The sequence below is a fragment of the Dromiciops gliroides genome, chromosome 3 (genome assembly GCF_019393635.1).
Source record: "Dromiciops gliroides isolate mDroGli1 chromosome 3, mDroGli1.pri, whole genome shotgun sequence".
NCBI lineage: Eukaryota > Metazoa > Chordata > Mammalia > Microbiotheria > Microbiotheriidae > Dromiciops > Dromiciops gliroides.
This window is the reverse complement of record NC_057863.1, coordinates 477497284-477517169: the sequence shown is the minus strand read 5'-3', so window position 1 is coordinate 477517169 and position 19886 is coordinate 477497284. Positions and strand designations below refer to the sequence as shown.

General features: G+C 39.2%; 1 protein-coding gene across 1 annotated transcript in view; it reads left to right on the top strand.

Moving 5' to 3' along the window:
• Positions 1 to 1562: 1562 nt before the first annotated feature.
• The window catches only part of LOC122749969 (arachidonate 5-lipoxygenase activating protein), a 43534-nt gene continuing 25210 nt past the window's right edge, over positions 1563 to 19886 (top strand). Inside the window, exon 1 of the mRNA XM_043996588.1 lies at positions 1563 to 1756. Coding sequence (XP_043852523.1) covers positions 1687 to 1756 — 70 coding nt within the window. The 5' untranslated portion in view covers positions 1563 to 1686. The remainder of the gene's footprint in view (positions 1757 to 19886) is intronic.

Here is a 19886-nt window from a genome sequence, read left to right as displayed (position 1 = left end):
CTTTTGTCTTTGTATGCCCAGCACAGTGCACATAGTAGATGCTAAATTAATGTTTGTTGATTGATGGATGAATAACTGATTCACCTTCCCAGAAGTTTCAACCTATACTATGAGAAATCTACTAATTTTTATAATATTCTTTTATGTGCATATCTTGCCAGTCCTACTAATTTGATATCTCTTGGAGGGCAGGAATCATATCTTATTTTTTCTCCAATTTTTTGCTCATAATTCCATGTCTTTTACAATGTATTACATATAGTAGGCACTTAATAAATGCATGTCTGTTGAATGAATGAAAAGTGATATAGTTCATCCCTTGCCTATAAACAGGACTACCTTTTTTTTGTGGGACAATGAGGGTTAAGTGACTTGCCCAGGGTCACACAGAGGACTACTCTTAAACTGTTTTTTGACAGATAGAAGTCTTTGCTGTTCAGTAGTTTTTCAGTTGTGTCTGACTCTTTAACCCCCCCCCCCCATTTTGGGGATTTCTTGGCAAAGATACTGGAGTGGTTTGCCATTTCCTTCTCTAGCTCATTTTACAGATGAGAAACTGAAGGAAACAGGGTTAAGTGACTTGCCTAGGATCACATAGCTAGTAAGTGTTCGAAATAAGATTTGAACTCAGGAAGATGAGTCTACCTGACTCAAGCCCTGGCACTCTATCCTCTGCACCATCTAGCTACCCATAGACATAAGTCTACATCATACAAATATTAATAATAGACTATGAGCGCCTTGATGTCAGGGACTGTTTTGTTTTTGTTTTACTTTTGTTTGTTTTTGTCATCTCTTTGTGTCCCCAGAATACATAGCTCAGTGCCTAGCACATAGAAAGTTTTTTAATATATGATTTTCAACTTCACTTAATAATAATGATATCGATATTCATTTGTCAGAAAAGGTTTAAGAACAGTTCTACTTGGAAGCAAATGATGGACTAGATCATTCTTGCCTTCATTCATTCAACAAACAATCATTTATCTCTGTTGTAAGAGTTTCCCTAATTGCTCTCAGAAGTCAGGGAAATCTCAGTGGGCCTGGATTTAACAATCTTCCCTGTCAAGACAGACCTCCTTAGAGATGATCTCAATCCCTTCTCCTGTGAGTGAAGTCTATTTCCATTTCTAAAACAATTCTTCAGTTTGCATTTACTTCCTGTTCTTCCTTCCTTTGAGGAGGCACAGAGCCTCTCTCTCATCCTCCCCCAAGGACTCTAGGAAGAGATGGAAAGCACTTAAGATATAAGACTTGCTGATCATGTAAAGATAAAAATAAAGTTTCATTCACTCCTCCCCTTCCTCTGCCAAGAACAGACGGGATACAGGAATCCAAGCCCTCGGTGTCTGCCCAGGGCTCTGCAAGGCAAGACTTCAGATACAGGACTGTTCTGATGACTGAGAAACTACCTTCGTTTGACAGACAGTGGAGCAGAGTTCATTAGGTCTGTCCCTCCACTTCCTCAGTCTTGCTCTGATTGGTGGTTTCTCACTAAACCTGATGAGAACATTTTCGTGGCTCATATTAAAATAACAAAAAAGAACACATGTGTGATCATGCTAGGGGCTCTCGGAAATTCTAACGATGAAGTAAGGACAGGTCACTTCCCCTTCTTGTGCACTGCAGGGCTGGGGTGGTGCTGAGAAGCCTGTATAGTCCTCTTTCTTGAGACTAACAGTGAACATGGATCATGAAACACTGGGGAATATTGTCTTGCTGGCAATTGTCACCCTCATCAGTGCCGTCCAGAATGGTAAGGGAAGTCCCTTGATTCAGGATGATAAATGTTCTTTTTATAAGACATAGACAGAATATAGAAGTCAGCAGTTATTCAGTTTTAAGGCTTATGAAGTAGAATGTGTGTGTGTTAATGTATCTGTATATTTCCTTATGAGCATTCAGATGTTGGGGTTCAGGCTTTTTTCCTGTTATTGATCCCCCTCATTTCCCCCCCTCTTATTTTAATAATGATGGTTAATCATGTTTGTTGAGCTGTGTGCATAGCTCGGGGTTTGTTTCAGAATACTTAGCAAAGGAGTAATACTCTCAATTCTTAATGATCCAAAATCCAACAGGGTAGACTGGTGATGAGGAAAGGAAGAGAAGATTAACATGAAACAAAGAACCAGCTCCCTTTGCCACTGAAATTTCACTAGTTTTCACCTTAGTGCTCCTAAGACCAGTTGGATTCCAGAGAGCATGACTCTTCCCTCTCCAAATTTATTTGGGGACTAGCTTTCTTGTCTACTTTCTACTTGAGGAACCTCCAATAGCTAATCTCTTCATAATAATACCTTCTTATAGCTGTATAGTTGGACAGTTTCAGGTTCATTAATCTACAGATTCATTTGGCGCTTTCCATATTTTTGTCTCTATGGATAGATATCTGAACTATCTTTCTGGTCCTCATGCAGGTGGAGGATTTTACAGTTTCCTTGATAATGTTATTAGTATTGAAAATGCCCTAGAATTGAAAATGTTAATGATAGCTCATGTTTATACTGAACTTCAAGGTCTGTAAGGTACTTTAGATACAGTATCTCATTTGAAAAAGTCTAGCATTTGGAGGTTTACTTTTGCATCCATTAAATCTCGAGTTAGTATACTTTTGGTGAAACACAATAAATATCTCCTGTGAGTTCAGTGACTTCTTGTGGCATGGTGTAATTCATAGAATACTGAACTTAGAGTCTAGAGGAATTGGGTTCAAATCCTGCCTCAGACACTTACTAGCTTTTGACCCTGGACAATCCTGAATTGAAATCTGGCCTCAGACACTTACTAACTCTATGACCCTGGGCAAGTCACTTAACCCTGTTTGCCTCAGTTTCCTCACCTGTAAAATGAGCTGGAGAAAGAAATGGCAAACTACTTCAGTATCTTTGCTAAGAAAACTTCAAATGAGGTCATGAAGAGTCAGACATGACTAAACAACAACACTGGGCTTTAGTAGGCAGGGTAATCCATCATACCTCTGAGCTAAGAATACAGGAGCACAGCATAGCCCACTCAGATCATTCTGGAAAAGGGGCAAGATTCAGTCATAGGATCATAGATTTGGAGCTGGAAGGGAGTTTAAGACATCATCTGACTCAACACCCTCATTTTACAGATGAGGACACAGGGATTAAACAATGTGACCAAAAGTAGCTAAGTGGGAGAGCTGGGATTCAAATTTAGGTACCATGACTCCCAGCTCAGGGCTGAATCAATCTTGAAAATGTTCTCAGCTCAGAGCTGCCTGGTGAGAACATTTATCTCTTCCCATCCTTTTAGATGAGATGTCTGGTGGATTCTAGACTGTGCTGATCAACAGGGCTGGTTCCCTGACCTCACTCACTATATTGGATAGTAAGTCCTGATCCAACCAAGGAATCAGTGGAAATGACCAATAATTTATAGAACAGATTGAAGATAAATTTCTGTTCCACTAGGGACTACTTACTCCAGGGACTTGTGATTTCAGAGGTATAAATATTCCCCCTTCCTCTTCTCTTTCCATCTAACAGTGCCCAACCTTTCTACACCTGTTCAGTAGGTGTGTTTTCATGAGTTGCTGCAGCTCAAATAATTCATTACCTGGTGGTTAACCCAGTGGAAAATAACAAAAAAACCCAACACTTTTGTAAGCTTAGTGACCTTGAGCTAAATGCTTTGGCTGGGTGACAAAAGAGGAAGAACATGGGGAAAAGGAAACTATATGACAGAATGTAAGTCTTTCCAAGACAGTTTCATCAAATGACAGAGGTCACCCAGGTGATAAATCACCCTTCTAAAAAGCCATATGTTTTTTAAATTAGACTTTCCCCCCTCTTTTTTTTGCAGGGCAATTGAGGCTTAAGTGACTTGCCCAGGGTCACACAGGTAGTAAGTGTCAAGTGTTTGAGGCTGTCTTTGAACTCAGGTCCTCCTGAATCCAGGGCTGGTGCTTTATCCATTGTGCTACCTGGCTGCCCCCTTTTGATATAGAAATACATGTGTTTCACAGAAATGTGCATATGTCTGAGAGCATGGGGGAGACAGTAATTGTACTGCCAAAGAACAATATCAGGAATAATAGCTAATAAAAATAGCTAGCATTATATAGCAAAGCACTTTATAATGATCTCATTTTATCCTTACAACAATCCTGTGAAGTAAGTGCCATTATACAGATGAGGAAACTGAGGCAGACAGAAATTAAGAGATTTGCCCAGGTACAGTACATAAGTATCTGACATGGGATTTGAACTCAGGTCTTCCTGACTCCAAGTCCAGCACTAACCCATTACACCACCTACAGGTAATGAATTTTAAGTGTATATACTATTTGGATATTTGTCAATTTGTCTTCTCTGCCTCTAAGTTCAATGGTGAGTTATAAATTCAAACAAATATTTTGCCCCTAAATGCCCCTAATATTTTGTACCAAAACACATAATATGTACAAAGTACCATGCTCCATAAAAATAGTGACTTGTATCTATCTTCCTTTGCTGTCTTATAACAACAATCCTGCTTCCTTCAGTCCTGCTTGTCCCCTCTCCAGCCTCATGCTATACCCTCCTTTGAGGTCTCTGCTCTTGAGGCAGTGAATGGGAAATGTGACATGATATTCCTATTCCATCTGGACAGCAGAGAGAAGGATTTGTCATTGCTTACACAGAGTCACAGAGGAACATCTTTTTCATCCCTGTCTGGTCTGAGGACCATCCAATCTCCTCTGCAGAAAGTGGGCTAGTCTCCCTCTAGGTACTTAGAAATATGATGAATCCCAGAGGAATGAATCTCTTAGGGCTGTTAAACAACTATTTAGGGGTGCAGTGCAAAGAGGGCTGGACTTGGAGTCAGAGAATCTAAGATCGAATCCTAGGCTCTACCATTCTCTACCCGTGTGACTGCCAGGAACCAGTCACTTAACCTCTGTGAGCCTTAATCTTGTCATCTGTAAAATGAAATAGTCAGATGGACATATATGGCCTTTATGATTTCATGATATCAATACTATATTATTCTATAATATTTTTTCTAGATAATTAATTATTTTAGTTTTTAAAAAATGTATTAAATATTTTTATTTATAGTTTTGGGTTCCAATTTTTATCCTTCCTTCCCTCTCTCCCCTCCCCCTTCTCTGAGGCTGCAAGCAAGTCAGATATGGGTTTTACATGTATGATTATGTAAAACATTACCATTATTGTCATTTTGTACAAGAAAACTTGATTGAAAGAAAAAAAATTAAAGAAAATGAAAAATAGCATGCTTGAGTATGTTCCATCAATATCAGTTCTTTCTTTGGAGGTGGATAGTATGTTTCATCAATAGTGCTTTGGGATTGTCTTGGATCATTGTATTTTTGAGAATAGTCAAGTCATTCATAGTTCTTAATCAAACAATATTGCTGTCTCTTTGCACAATGTTCTCTTGGTTCTGCTCACTTCACTATACATCATTTCATACATGTCTTTCCAGGCCTTTCTGAAATCATCCTGCTTGTCATTTCTTATAGCACAATAATATTCTATCATCATCATATACCACAGTTTGTTTAGCCATTCCCCAATTGATGTGCATTCCTTTTATTTCCAGTTCTTAGCCACCACAAAAAGAGCTGCTGATTCTATAATATTTAAAGACATTTCTTTGCAACCATGAGCAATCCAATGTTCCACTCATAGGCTCATTGAAAATAGTAAGACAAATATGCAAAAATGATGAATTTTTTTCCACATCCATTTTCTATTGGCATATTATTATTTTTAAATTTGCATTTTGTTTCCAGGGTCTCTATTCTTACGGTGGCCCTAGACAATGAGAAATTGTACTGTTCAACACATGGCCATCCTCAAGGCTTACAATGGGGTTTGATTTAGTGACATCAGTTCTCTACCCAAATGAGAGCCCTGGAGGAAGAAAAACATCAGGCCTGCCTGACTTCACTTCCCCCTTTTGTGCTTTCAAAGTTCCTTTGGTCATCAAGATTTTTGAACTTGTAGCAAACATCTAGCTATTAATGCTATAAAAATCAGGTTTTTTGGGGCGAAGAAAAAAGCAACAAAAACCTCAAACCAGAACAAGTTGAAAACCCTCAATTCCAAGAATCAAACCTGTAAGCCTGTGAAACCTGGTTTCTTTTCCAAGAAAGAGAAATACATTGCTTAGAGACAGGGATCCAGGAAGCTTTGAATTGATCCAGCAGAGTTGCCAGCTGCTTTTGACAGGAAGAGAGAGCCAGGAAACACAGACCCAGAGAAAACACTTTTCTTAGGAAACCAAGCTAATTGAAAAGAGGAGACAAGGACGATGGGAAAGAAAAAGAGGAGGAAATTAAGTTGTGTTGATGAAAACCTGGCTTTGTGAAGGTGGAACAGATGTGTCTGAGTGCCAGGGGATCTACCCACAGAGGTACTGCTTGGTGTGTAGAAATACTTGGGCATCAGGTGTATATCATCCCCTTATCAACTGCAGCAGAAGGGCTGATTCTATAGCCTCCCTTCTCTTGATTCCTTCATCTAATGTCAGACTTCTTTTTTGGATGTGTTGGTTAGATTTACTATATTTTTCCTTGTTTGAAAAACTTTGTCATAATGTATTGACTTTCTCAGAGATGGAAGTAGAGGTAGGGGGATATATTGGGACATGTAGTTGATATAAACCCAAAAATATATCAATAAAATTTTATTGAAAATTAAAAAAAAAACAAAAACAACTCAGTCCCCAGAACCAGAGAACTAGGAATTTTTGCACCTGGGGTAAGAGGGTATAAAGGTATTCTCAGTTGGATGTTTCTTCCCTTTCAGAAATCTGAACACTTCTGAAGTACTTTCCCCATTATCTTTAATTGGGGAAGAGGGAGTGGACTTTGAGGGGTTGGGAGGAGCTTGCCCCTTTGGATCATCATGCCAATTTAATATGTCCAATTAGCATTTATTGATGCTACTTAGTAATGGGAAAATAGAAGACAACAGGAAAAATAGTTCCTACTTTCAATGAACTTAAGCTCTAGGTTTAGGGGACCTGAGTGTGTATGTAGGGGAGATAATGAGGTTGTTTTTTTATTTTTGTTTTTGTTTTTGAAATTCCAGATGCTCTCAGTAGAATTCAGTCTCCTTGAGAGATATTTTTTTTTTGTCTAGCACAGAGCGGGCATTTAATATCTAATTATTGAATTGAATTTTGAGACTTTCACATAGAGTTATATAATGGATATTTGATTATTGGTGATTATTGATTGGAGCTTATGAGAAAAATTAGGATCTGACAATTATTTGTAAATGGATAATACTTAAACCAATGGGGGCTGATAGAATCACCAAGAGAAAGAGAAGAGGGCCAATAATAGAACCTTGGAAGCCACTCATGTAGAAGAGGTGGGATAGGGATGTTACAGAAAAGGACACCATAAGAGTGGTCCAATAGGGAGAAGGAGACTTGGCAGACAGCAGTTATTATAAAAGCCGAGAGAAGAGAAAATATCCTGGAGGAAGGATAGTCAACATAGTCAAACCCTGCAGAAAGGCAAGAAGGATGAAGACTGAGGAAAGGCTATCAAATATATCAGAGAGATCAGTGATAACTTTGCAGAGGTCAGTTTCTGTTGAGCCATAAGGTTGGAAGTCAGATTACAAGAACTGGGAAGTGAGTGGGAGGAGAAGTATAAACAAGGAGTGCAGATGGCTTTTTCTAGGGATTTGTGAAATGGAGAAGACATATAACTTTCTATTCCAACTAATTATTTTTTGAAGCTGGGTGCTATTTAAGGAATGCCTGGCAGTTTCAGGTTAGCAGGTATGTGATAAATGGAAGCCTGATTCCTTCCCTACCCACCTATCTCTCTTCTCAGCTTTTACCATCATTCCTAATCACATGCAGGTGAGACCCAAGCACCCAAGTCTTCCAGGGTGGTAAAAGACTGGGACCTTCCTTGGAGGCATCAAAATAGTTGAATTGTGAGTCTACCTATTGACTCAGGACAAGCAGATTTGTGCCTGAGTGGTTACACCTCTTGTGGGTTGTTGTTGTTGTTGTTGTTTGTCCTTCATTCTTGAAGAGGACCATGGCAGGTGTCATGACTTGTACTGAATTAGATCTAAGTCAGGAAGGGCTGTGCAATGTCACCAGCCTCACTTTCTCTTCCAGAGCCATCTGGGTCCAGTTACAAGACATTTATCAGGATGACTGGAGATTGTCCTGGATGTGGGTACATGTGTATGTGTGATGGGAAGGGGGGAGGTGGTATAGAAGGGAGTGCATGATCATGGGTCATGTATGGTTCTTCCCATATTCCCATGCTGCACAGATGGAAGTAGAAAGGATATATGAGTAGGAAAGGTTGGGAGATATGTGGATCTGAGTTCCTCAGACACTGGTAGGAGCTTGGTGAACCATCATATTCTACAAGGGGCCTATAGTGTTGATGGTTCTACCCTTTCCCTTCATTCTTCCCTTAATTGACTCCTACCAGTAGCCACCCTCCCTTCCAAATGCCTTTGAGGCCCCTTTTAATTTGACCACAAGTAAAGCTTTCACTTCTGCAGTTACAGCTCTGGCCGGAGTTGAATAAATATTCCAGATATCATCTGATCAATATGGAAGGACCAATGCTCTTTTTTTGGGGGGGGGAACGGGGCAATGAGGGTTAAGTGCCCAGGGTAACACAGCTAGTAAGTGTCAAGTGTTTTGAGTCCAGATTTGAACTCAGGTCCTCCTGATTCAAGGACTGGTGCTTTATCTGCTGCGCCACTGAACTGCCCCACCAATGCTTTTTGTAATCTGTATAATCTGTATAATCTCTCTCTATTAAAGCAACCTGAGCTTCTGTTAGTCTTTAAAGCATCTCTCCCACCCTAGTGGCTCATGTTAACTTTGTGGTCACCAAAAATCTGGAAACAGTTTTCACATGAATTATTGTAAAGTAACATCGCCTCTGTCCTTTACTTGTGCAAAAACCAAACCAACAAACAAAATACTTTATGCAAGAATTTACATTTATCCCCACATTTAATCTTGTTGGTTCCAATTCATCCTGTTGAAAAAATTTTGAATCTTCTCGTTCAACAAGTATTGAAACTATATGCAAAATACTAGTTTTTAATTTGAAAGTTTTATTAATTTCTTTGTGTTTTTTACATTTCAATAATTTTCCTATATATTCTTCCTCTACTGCCTAGGACCCTCCCTTATAATGACAATGAAAAAAGTTAAACTAAACACACCAAATACAGCAACTATCTGCGCACATATGCCACATGTGTCATCTATTGTCATCTGACCTGGATTTATTGTTAGACATTATGTTTATTGTGTTTATATGTTTAGTTACCTTTTTGAGTTTTCTTTATATTTTTCTCTGGATTTTGGTTATTTCACTCTTCATAAGTTCATACAAATCTTCCCATGTTTTTGGAATTCCTCATATTTGTTATTTCTTATAATGCAAGAATATTCTTATAGTTATGTATCATGGTTTATTCAACCATTCCCTATTTTATGGACTTGGCTTCTGGTTTATGACTGCCACACAAAGTGCTACTCTGGATAGTATGGTTTGGTCTTTGACTTCCTTGGGAACACTTTCCCATCAGTGGAATTTTGCTCGCTCAAAGGCTATGGACAATTTAGTAAATTTTATCCAATAATTTCAAATTGTTTTCCAGAACAATTACATCAGTTCATAACTTACCACCAGTGTGTTAGTACATTTGACTTCTTGTAGCCCCTCCAGCAATGACTTTTCATTGTAAGAGGGTTGTTCCATATCCCTTCCTCAATAATTACAGAGGGCCTGGATTTTCTTAATCAAAGGTATAAAGCAGGTATGAAAAGGTCTGGACATTTCTATTGAATCGATCGATTAATAAAAAAAGGCACTAAACTAAATGAATCAAATGAGGCAGGTGTGGAATGTTTCCAGCCATTAGAGAGATGGAAAGATGTTACATAGGAAGAGTATTAGAATGGGTGTGAAAGGCTCCGACATGCTCTGTGGTGCTCAAGCTGGTTCAGAAATCAGAATTTAATATAATTGTCTGGTAGACCAGAGGAAAGGACTCAGAATTTGCCTTCTTCTGGAGGCCTTTCCTCAAGTCCCCCAAAGCTCTACCCCCAGAGCCATAGTTCTGAGATGACCTTCTATTTGCACTGTTTGTCTTGAATGTGCAGTTATTTGCATGTTGTTTGTCCCACTAGAATGTGAATTCCTTGAAGGCAGGGACTGCTTTTGCCCTTCTTTATATCCCCAGGGGTTAATGCAATCCCTGGCTGATTGCTTGAGTGCAGTTCCAGCAAAGATCCTGAGAGGGAATCATGGAAGGGAAGGAGGGGGCAAAAGAAGAGTCTCTCTTTGTCCCTCTCCCTGCAACCTCTTGACTAGAGGATGCCCTCCTGAACTTTGAAGGATTGAAAGATTATGACTTCTCATAATTACCTATTACTTTTGAAAAAAAAAGAAATATATAGGTACATATATGTATTTAATTGAATAATATGGTTTAATTGCTATATAACATATAAATAATCTAAACAAATTTTATATAACATAATTGAGTTTACCTCCTTTCATTAGAACCCCCAGGTTAACTTGTTACTCATTTGGTTCACTATTGTATAGATAGGTATATAACATGTCCTGCATATGTCCTGCATGCAAGAGGACATGAGGAAACAGAAAAGTGTTTTTTTTTTACAGCCAGTTCCCTAGCAGTCTGCCCCTCCTAGGCTCTATGTAGGAGTTATCTGCCAATCATTGACAAACCCCTATCCACCATAGTCCCTTGGGTACATATAAGCTGTTGTCATTCACTCTCAAGGTCATAGTTAAACAAATACATTAATTAGATTAGTAAAAACTTGATAATATCATTGATAGTAGCAGAAACTGTAGCAAATCTCAGTTCTCCCTCCTCTCTCCATCCAGGATGAAGCCTTACTTCCTATTTACTCCCTTTCTGTCTTGAACGACAGAGCAAGCAATCAGCAACTTTGCCTGCTAATAAGTGGTTGTTACACAGTTTGTCAGTACTGGCCTGGGTGCTAGGCTTTTCTATCCAATACTGACGGTTGCAGAAATGTTGGCCACTGTACATGCTGGCTCCCTGAGCTATGCTGACTCTGTTCTCATCAGCAGAATAATAGCCTCGTGGAGTCTAGGGAATTATGGACCATCCCTATGGATGTAGCTCTGCTAGTCTATCTTGCTTCATTACCACCAAGTCTACATCTTCTTACTCCTCTTTCCTCTAACTTTGTTGTTCTCAATGTTTTGATGTTCTCCATCACTTCTGTCCTGGCCAATCCATCTGGGCTATGAAGGCAAGCACAAAACTCTGTATTGGAATTTTATTGGGAAACATTAATCTCTGACTGGGAGTTCCATCCCAATAGAAACATCTCCTCTAGATATTTGTAGGCATAGATCTTAGAGGCTTATTAGCTTAGTGCCTCATGGATGTAGAGCTGGAAGCAACCTTAGGTATCATCTAGTCTAAACACCTCACTTTACGGATGAAAGAACCTCAGAATAATTTCTGTTCTTCCTCCCTATTCTTTTCTCCTATGAATGGATGGGCATTTCCACTGTTATTTGTACTATATATTATTAGTTGTTCTCCCTTAGGTAACAGATATTTAGTCTTTGATAATTGCTCAGTACTAGCCAAATTCACATGGACATAGACATCAGAGGCCATCAAAGGCAATGGGGAATCTAGATTATCCTAGTCAAAGAAAATACATTGTTGTTATTGTTGTTTGTCCTTCTTTCTCGAAGAGGACCATGACATTAGGAGGTGATGTCATGACTTGCAGTGAATTGGATTTAAGCGAGGGAGGGCTGTGCAAGGTCACCAAGCTAACTGTCTCCTCCAGAACCATCTGGGTCCAGTGGTAAGATATACGTCAGGATGACTGGAGATGGTCTTGGATGTTTAAGGCAAGTAAGGTTAAGTAACTTGCCTAGGGTCCCACAGCTAGTATCTGAGGTGAGATTTGATATAAGTCAGAATTTGAACAGAGGTGGCAAGACGAAGCGAGTAGCAACAGGTTTTAAGGATTGTCAGTCTTGGGAGATGCCTTTCTTTGCTCCAACTATTATGTAGTTACCCACTCCTGCTATTGGAGTCCACTGACCAACCATGTTTCAAGTATAGCATTGACAACAAACAGGTATAGGGCTCTTCTCCAAAGTAATCCGTCCAGGCAAGATAGCTTTTCCCTTTTATAGCCTGGTATTAAAAAAAACCCAAATCTCTGAGTAATCTCTTGGGATTCCTATCAGCAAATTGTCATATCGCATATTTACTATCACACATGATAATAAATAATATTTATGTAACTTTTAAAAAGCACTATATAAATAGTTTTACAAAGCACTATATCTATGTTAGCTCATTTGATCCTTGCAGTAACCTGGTGAGGTCACTGACATTATCATCCCCATTTTACAGATAAGAACAGTGAAAGTGAAAAAGTTTAGGTTACTTGCCCAAGATTAGACAACTAATGAATGTCTAAGGTGGCATTTGAACTCAGATCTTCCTGACCCCAAGTTTACCACTCTATCCACTGTGCCACCTTGTTGCCTCACAGATCATTTTAGAATAAGTGTGTGTATATACACATATATATAATACATACATAGACATACACAAATACATACATACATACAAAGATAGAAAAAGAAAGAAAGAGGGGAGAGAAAAAATAGAGAGGGGAGAGAAAAAGAGGAGAGAGGAAAGAAAAAAGAGATAGAGGAGAGAAAGAAAAAGAAAAAGAGGACGGAGAGAAAGAGAGAAAGGAGAGAGGAGAGATCGAGAGAACCTCTTGGTGTGACTACCGTGGTTGAAATTGGCAGCTATAGTAAGCAGAGATTTAGATAATGCATTAGTGAAAATTCCAAACCTTCAATTTGTTCTCACAAGAAATATTTGCTATGCTCTCTCTACAATGGGGATTGAGTCTTGGAAGAGAATGTTTTCCAACTGTTTGTTAAGGGATGAGTTACTAACCCCTGAAACATTTTTGCTGAGAATGGTCTCTTATTTGTTTACTAATTATTTTATTCTCAATTAAATGCATATTGCTGCTTATCTGGTCTGCTCACCTTGTACAAACTTAGAGGGTCCTGGATGAGTTGAGGTGGTCAGTCAATAAACATTTATTAAGTTCCTACTATGTGCCAAGAACTGTGCTAAACTCTGGATGGGGTTTTAAGTTGAGTGAGGCACACTTTTGTACTGTACATTTAGCCCAGAAATCTGCATGAATCCAGTTAAATGACATGTAGGTTCATTAGTTCTATCTTCTACAATAAGCAGAAAAAGTGTTACTATTTCAGATGATAACCCTTCAGTGAGTCGTGTCTCCACAAAATAGTCTTCCCAGGGCCTCTGTCTGTAATTCTTTTGACCAGCCCTCACATGGTACAGTCTTTAGTCCTTTCACTAACATATTCATCCTTCTTTAGGGGCACCACAGCTTGTCAATGTTCTTCCTAAAACGTGGTGCCCAGAATGTCATTTGATCAAGATGGAATACAGAGGAATGAGCATGTTTTCCCTTGTGGACTCTGAATTCCTGTGAATGTAATTTTAGTCCACATCACCTTGCTCATAAAATTCTTTGTTGTCACATCATACTGTTGACTCTTTAACTTTGTAATTTTCCCAAATTTCTAGGTCTTCTTCATATGAACTATTGTCTAACTGTATCATAGGATCATAGTGATGGAAAAAAAAACCCTTAAAAGTCACCTAGTCCTGACCCCTTCTTTTACAGATGAGGAAACTGAGGTTCAGAGCCTTAAGTAACTTGCCCAAGGTCACACAGGTAGCAAGTAACAGAATTTGAATGTGAAATGAACTATTCTGACCCTAAACACAGCAGTCTTTCTGCTATGTTATGCTCCCTCAGATGCCTTCCTTATAACATACCTGTACAGTAGAGTTTTGGAATCCAAGCATAAGACTTTTCACTTATCTTTATTAATTTCATCTAATCAGATTTATTCCATTTCTCCAGCTTGTTGAACCCTTTTGGATTACAATTCTGTCATCTATGTTAGGTCTCCCTCTCAGTTTTACTTCATCTGGAAATCCCATAAACAGAACACCTGTGCTTCCATGCAAGGCACTGATCAAACATTGACCAGAAACAGGCCAAGGACAGAGCCCTTCACTAGAAGCCTCCCTGTTGGTTCAGTAGTTCCACCAATTTCAAATCTACCTCACTTTTTTCTTATCTGACCTAACTCTCCCTATCTTTTCCACAAGGGCATTATTATCCATAAGCACTGACTTGTTAAACATCTAGACTGTGTCTATGACCTGTCTCTGAGCTACCTACCAGTAAAGTAACCCTGAAAACAAAGAGGAAATGAAATTAGACTAGCATGACTTGTTCTTGGTGTATCTGTGGTAACTTGTTCGGACAGCCACTTCCCTTTTTTTTTTTTTTTTTTTTTTTTTAGCGAGGCAATTGGGGTTAAGTGACTTGCCCAGGGTCACACAGCTAGTAATTGTTAAATGTCTGAGGCCCGATTTGAACTCAGGGCCTCCTGAATCCAGGGCTGGTGCTCTATCCTCTGCGCCACCTAGCTGTCCCGGCCACTTCCCTTTCAAAGGGCTCTCAAGCCATTTCTTTTTTCTTTTTTTTTTTTTAGCGAGGCAATTGGGGTTAAGTGACTTGCCCAGGGTCACACAGCTAGTAAGTGTTAAGTGTCTGAGGCTGGATTTGAACTCAGGTACTCCTGACTCCAGAGCCAGTGCTCTATCCACTGCGCCACCCAGCTGCCTCTCAAGCCATTTCTTTTAGAATTTGTTCTAGAATTTTGCAAGAATTGATATCCATTTTCAGATGTCCATAGTTTGAAGGAAATTATTTTCTTTTGGAAATCAGCTCTGAATGAGGGAGTTGGACGAGATGGCTTCTCAGGTCCCTAGGCTCTCTGTTCCTGTGATTTGTCAGTCTCAGCCCTTTGGCATCTCTCTTATTCTATGGGCTTTTGTTTGAGGATCACTGATGAGACTGTCACATCTCCAGGGTCTTTTAGTATCCTTAGGGGTTGTTTAACCTGGACTTGATACTTAAAGTCATTGAAGGCAGCTAGGTGTTCTCATCCCATCTTTTCATGTACACATTTCAATCTCTCCTTAGCCAGATTTTTCCTTTATCTTTCCCAGATTGACATTTGTTTTTCTTAGCAGAGAAAACAGAAAAAGGAGTTGAATGGTGAATATGGAAATATGTTTTGCATGGGGTGTATGGGGTGTCCCGGGAGGCCTAGTACCTCTGGGTGCTCATCCACCTTTGGTGTTTACCTGCTGCTCAACTCTTACCTGTGTCTCCAAGAAGCTGTAGCACACTGTGACTACACCCTGATAAAACCTCTCAACCAATGTGCTGAACCAGATTTCGGGTAACCAATAGTCCTCAAATCCATCAATGAGTTAGGGTTTGTGTACCCCCAAGGATGTGTAGACTTTCCCCAGTGGAGGACAGATGAGAACAGTTTGTTCCAACTACTTTGAAGGCAGCTAAAGCAGGCACTGTGGAATGCTTAGAGCTTGGTCAGACCTCGAAGACCCAAGATCATCCACTGCATCCCAGGACATGGCCAATCGTCTTGACTTTTGTCTTGCCACTGGACTTTGATGACTCTGAAAGAGAGAGTGAGGCTGGTGACTTGGTGCAACTTCACCTCATTTCAATCCAAATTACACAAGTCAAGACATCACCCCCTGTGATGTCATTGGTCTCTTTTGAAAATGAAGGACAAACAACAACAATAATGCTTTGTATGACTGGATATGTGTAATGGGTATCATATTGCTTGCCTTCTCAGTGGGTGGAAGAGAGAGAATTTAAAGTAAGAAAAGTAAAAGTTAATTTAAAGTAAGAATTAAAAAAAAAACAAACAAAGCCAACATAGGAGTTCAGCAGTTCCTTTTGGTCTCTCATCCATGATCATTGCCACATAAGATCATTCTTGTCCAACCTCCTCATTTTAAAGATGTTTAAACTGAGGCACAGGGAGGATGGGTGACCTACCCTTAATCCTAGAGGAACATTTGAAACTCTGGATGGGGTTTTAAGTTGAGCGAGGCACACTTTTGTACTGTACATTTAGCCCAGAAATCTGCATGAATCCAGTTAAATGACATGTAGGTTCATTAGTTCTATCTTCTACAATAAGCAGAAAAAGTGTTACTATTTCAGATGATAACCCTTCAGTGAGTCGTGTCTCCACAAAATAGTCTTCCCAGGGCTTCTGTCTGTAATTCCTTTGACCAGCCCTCACATGGTACAGTCTTTAGTCCTTTCACTAAAATATTCATCCTTCTTTAGAGACACCACAGCTTGTCAATGTTCTTCCTAAAACGTGGTGCCCAGAATATCATCTGATCAAGATGGAATACCCTTAATCCTAGAGGTACATTTGAAGGGCAGGATTTAAGCCAGGGTACTCTGACCCTAGAGCCAGTGAGTGAGCTTTCTCCTATATGCCGCTTCCTCCAAACAAACTAGTTCTGTCTCATCCTTGAGCATCTTCTCTCTTTTAGCTTATCTTAAAAAGGCTTTTTCTTTTGGTTCTTCTTAGCTTTCATTGCAAACATCAGTTCAACAAGAGTCTTTTCTTCTTGACATTATTCTTATAGGTCTGTGGCTGTCTTTTGTATTCATTTTTAGCCACCTGTTCTTGCTTCCATCTTTTGTGCATGTGTTTTAAAAAAATCTTAAGCAATGAATTCCTTGTTCAAGGACATTAGCGTCTTTATACTCCATTCATCTTCTTCATTGGGACCATTTGGTTCTGGAGAGTTCCTGTCTCTCTTTATAGCCAGCTTCCCTTATAAAATTTTAGACCACAGGATCCTGCCTGACCTTATGATAAACCCTTTGAAATCTACACTTCGACACTGTAGCACGCTATTGAGAATATTCCAAGTGTTAGCCTCCTTACCTGTTATGAAATCTAAAGTAGCATGGCTACTTTTATCTGATGAGCTTCCTGTGTCGGAGGTGGAATTTTCAGATTGGAGGAAAAAAAAAAGAAATATTGTAACAGTGACTAAATGAAACCCAATAAAAGTTTTTTAATGAACTTCTAAGAAGGATTAGAAGACCAGTTGGAAGATCAAGGGAAGGATGGTAGAGGACAAGCATTTATTAACCACCTACCATGTGTCAGGAACTGTGCTAAGTGCTTTAATATGATCTCATTTGATCCTCACAACATCTATGTGAATTAGTAACTGGAGTTCCACAATGGCAGACAGAGATTATACAATTTGTTGAGGGTCATACAGCTAGTATCTGAAGTGGGATTTGAACTGAGGTCTTCTTGACTATTGGCCCAGTGCTCTATTGACTATGCCACCTAGCTGGCATGTGCAAAAATTCTAATACCCAAGAATCTTTTTATTTATTTATTTATTTATTTGTTTGTTTGTTTTGCGGGGCAATGAGGGTTAAGGAACTTGCCCAGGGTCACACAACTAGTAAGTGTCAAGTGTCTGAGGTCAGATTTGAACTCAGGTCCTCCTGAATCCAGGGCCAGTGCTTTATCCACTGTGCCACCTACCTGCCCCCATACACAAGAATCTTTAGAGAAAATTACCATTAAGAAATAGACATTACTTGAAAATTGCAGAAATTGAGTTAGATACTTATGATTAACCAACATAACTGAATAGATAATTTCTCAGGATAAATAATAGACACTTAGAAGGAACACAACCAATCCCAAGATATGCAAAAATTTACTCGTGAAAACTACTAAAAATCATTTGGCCTAAACACCTTTACCTAGTCATGAATTCTATTTGGTTATGGTTTGGAATATTGTAGCCTGTTGTAAGAGTCACACATTTCTTTGCACATTTCAGTCATGTTTCAGTTGTGTCTGACTTCATGACTCCATTTGAGGTTTCTTGGCAAAGATTCTGGAGTGGTTTGTCATTTCCTTCCCCAGCTCATTTTACAGATGAGGAAACTGAGGCAAACAGCTTTAAATGACTTACTCAGAGTCACATAGCTAGTAATTGTCTGAGGCCAGATTTGAAGTCAGGAAGATTAGTCTTTCTGACTCCAGGCCCATTGCTCTATCCACTGTACCACCTATCTGCCCTTAAAAAATTGATCATTTACCATGTTTGTTAAAAGAAACATCATCACACAGGAAATAAAGGGCTGGTCAGAGAGATCTGCACTAAAATCACACCTCGAAGAGTTACTTGTTTTGGTTTCATTGGTGAATCACTAACCTAGAACCTCAGTTCCCTCATCTGTATAATGGGAATAATGACATCAGTGTTATCTACCTCCAAGGTTATGATGACAAAAGTGCTTTGTACCTGTTAAATCACCATAGTAATATGATTTGTTATTTTTTGTTCTATCTTTTTCAGTTAAAAGACTTACCTGAGAATTAATGAAATAAACATTATTAAGCACTATGTTCCAGGTACTGTGCTGAGCTCTAGAGATATAAAGAAAGCAAAGCAAAGCAAAGCAAAAGCTAACTAAAACCTGGGCCCCTGCCTCAAGAAGCTCACATTCTAATGGGGGAGACTTTGAAAATAATTATATACATACAAGATAAACACAGAGGAGATGGAAGAAAATCTCAGAATGAAGGCACTTGAAGCAGGTAGAATTTGAGGTGATTCTTGAAGGAGGCTAGGAGGAAGACATAAGAAGAAGAGTATTATAGAGTATTACCCATTGAAAAGGCATGGAATTGGGAGATGGACAGTCTTATGCAAGGAACAGCATGAAAGTAGATATTGCTAGATTGCAGAGAATGTGGAAGACAGTATAAGTCTGTCTACCTATCCATCCATCTATCTATCTATCTATCTATCTATCTATCTATCTATCTATCTATCTATCTATCTATCTATCCATCCATCCAACCATCCATCTATCTATCTATCCATCTATCTATCTTTCTTATCCTGGGAGGTAGTAGGGAACCACTGGAATTTATGGAGTGGGTTGGTGGCAGGATGACATGATTAGACCTACACTTTAGGAAAATAATTTTGGCAGCTGTGTAGAGAATGGACAGGAGTAGAGAGATACCCAAAAGTGGGGAAGTCAACCCAAAGCCTACTGAAGCAGTCTAGGCAAGAGATGATGAGGGTCTATATCTTGGTGGTGGTCATATGAATAGAGAGAAACAGACATATACAAGGGTGGGTTTGAGGGGAAAGATAATGAGCTCAGATTTGGACAAGTTGTTTGAGATGTCTATGGGGTATTCAGATAAAAAAGTCCATAAGTCAGTTGGCTAAGACTGGAGGTCAGGAGAAAAGTTTGAGTTGGGTATATAGACCTGAGAATTATCTATATAGAAATGATATTTGGATTGATGGGAGCTGATGAGATCATCAAGTAGAGCCTTGGGGGATACCAACAGTCAGTGGGCATAATCTGGATGTAGAACCAATAAAAAGAGGTTAAAAAATGGTCAAAAAGGTAGGAGGAGAGCCAGGAGAGAGCAGGGTCAAAAAAGATCTAGAGATGAGAACATCTCTAGAAGAAGGTGATCAATAGTTTCAAATGTGGCAGAGGGGTCATGAAGGAAGAAGGTTGAGAAGAGGTCATTAACTTTGGCAATATCTGGTGACTTTGGAGAGAATCATTTCAGTCAAAAGATAAGGATGAAAGCTAGACTGAAGAAGGCTTATAATCCAGTGAAAACAAATGGAAATACCAATTTTAGATGATTTTCTCAAGGTGGTTAGCCAAGAAGGGGAATGATAGATGGAAGACAATAGCTAGCAGGGATTGTAGGATCAAGTCAAGGTTTTTTCGGATGCAAAAGACATGGGTGTGTTTGTAGGCAGCAGGACAGGAACCAGTAAATTGGGAAAGATTGAAAATTAGAAAAAGGGTAGAGATAA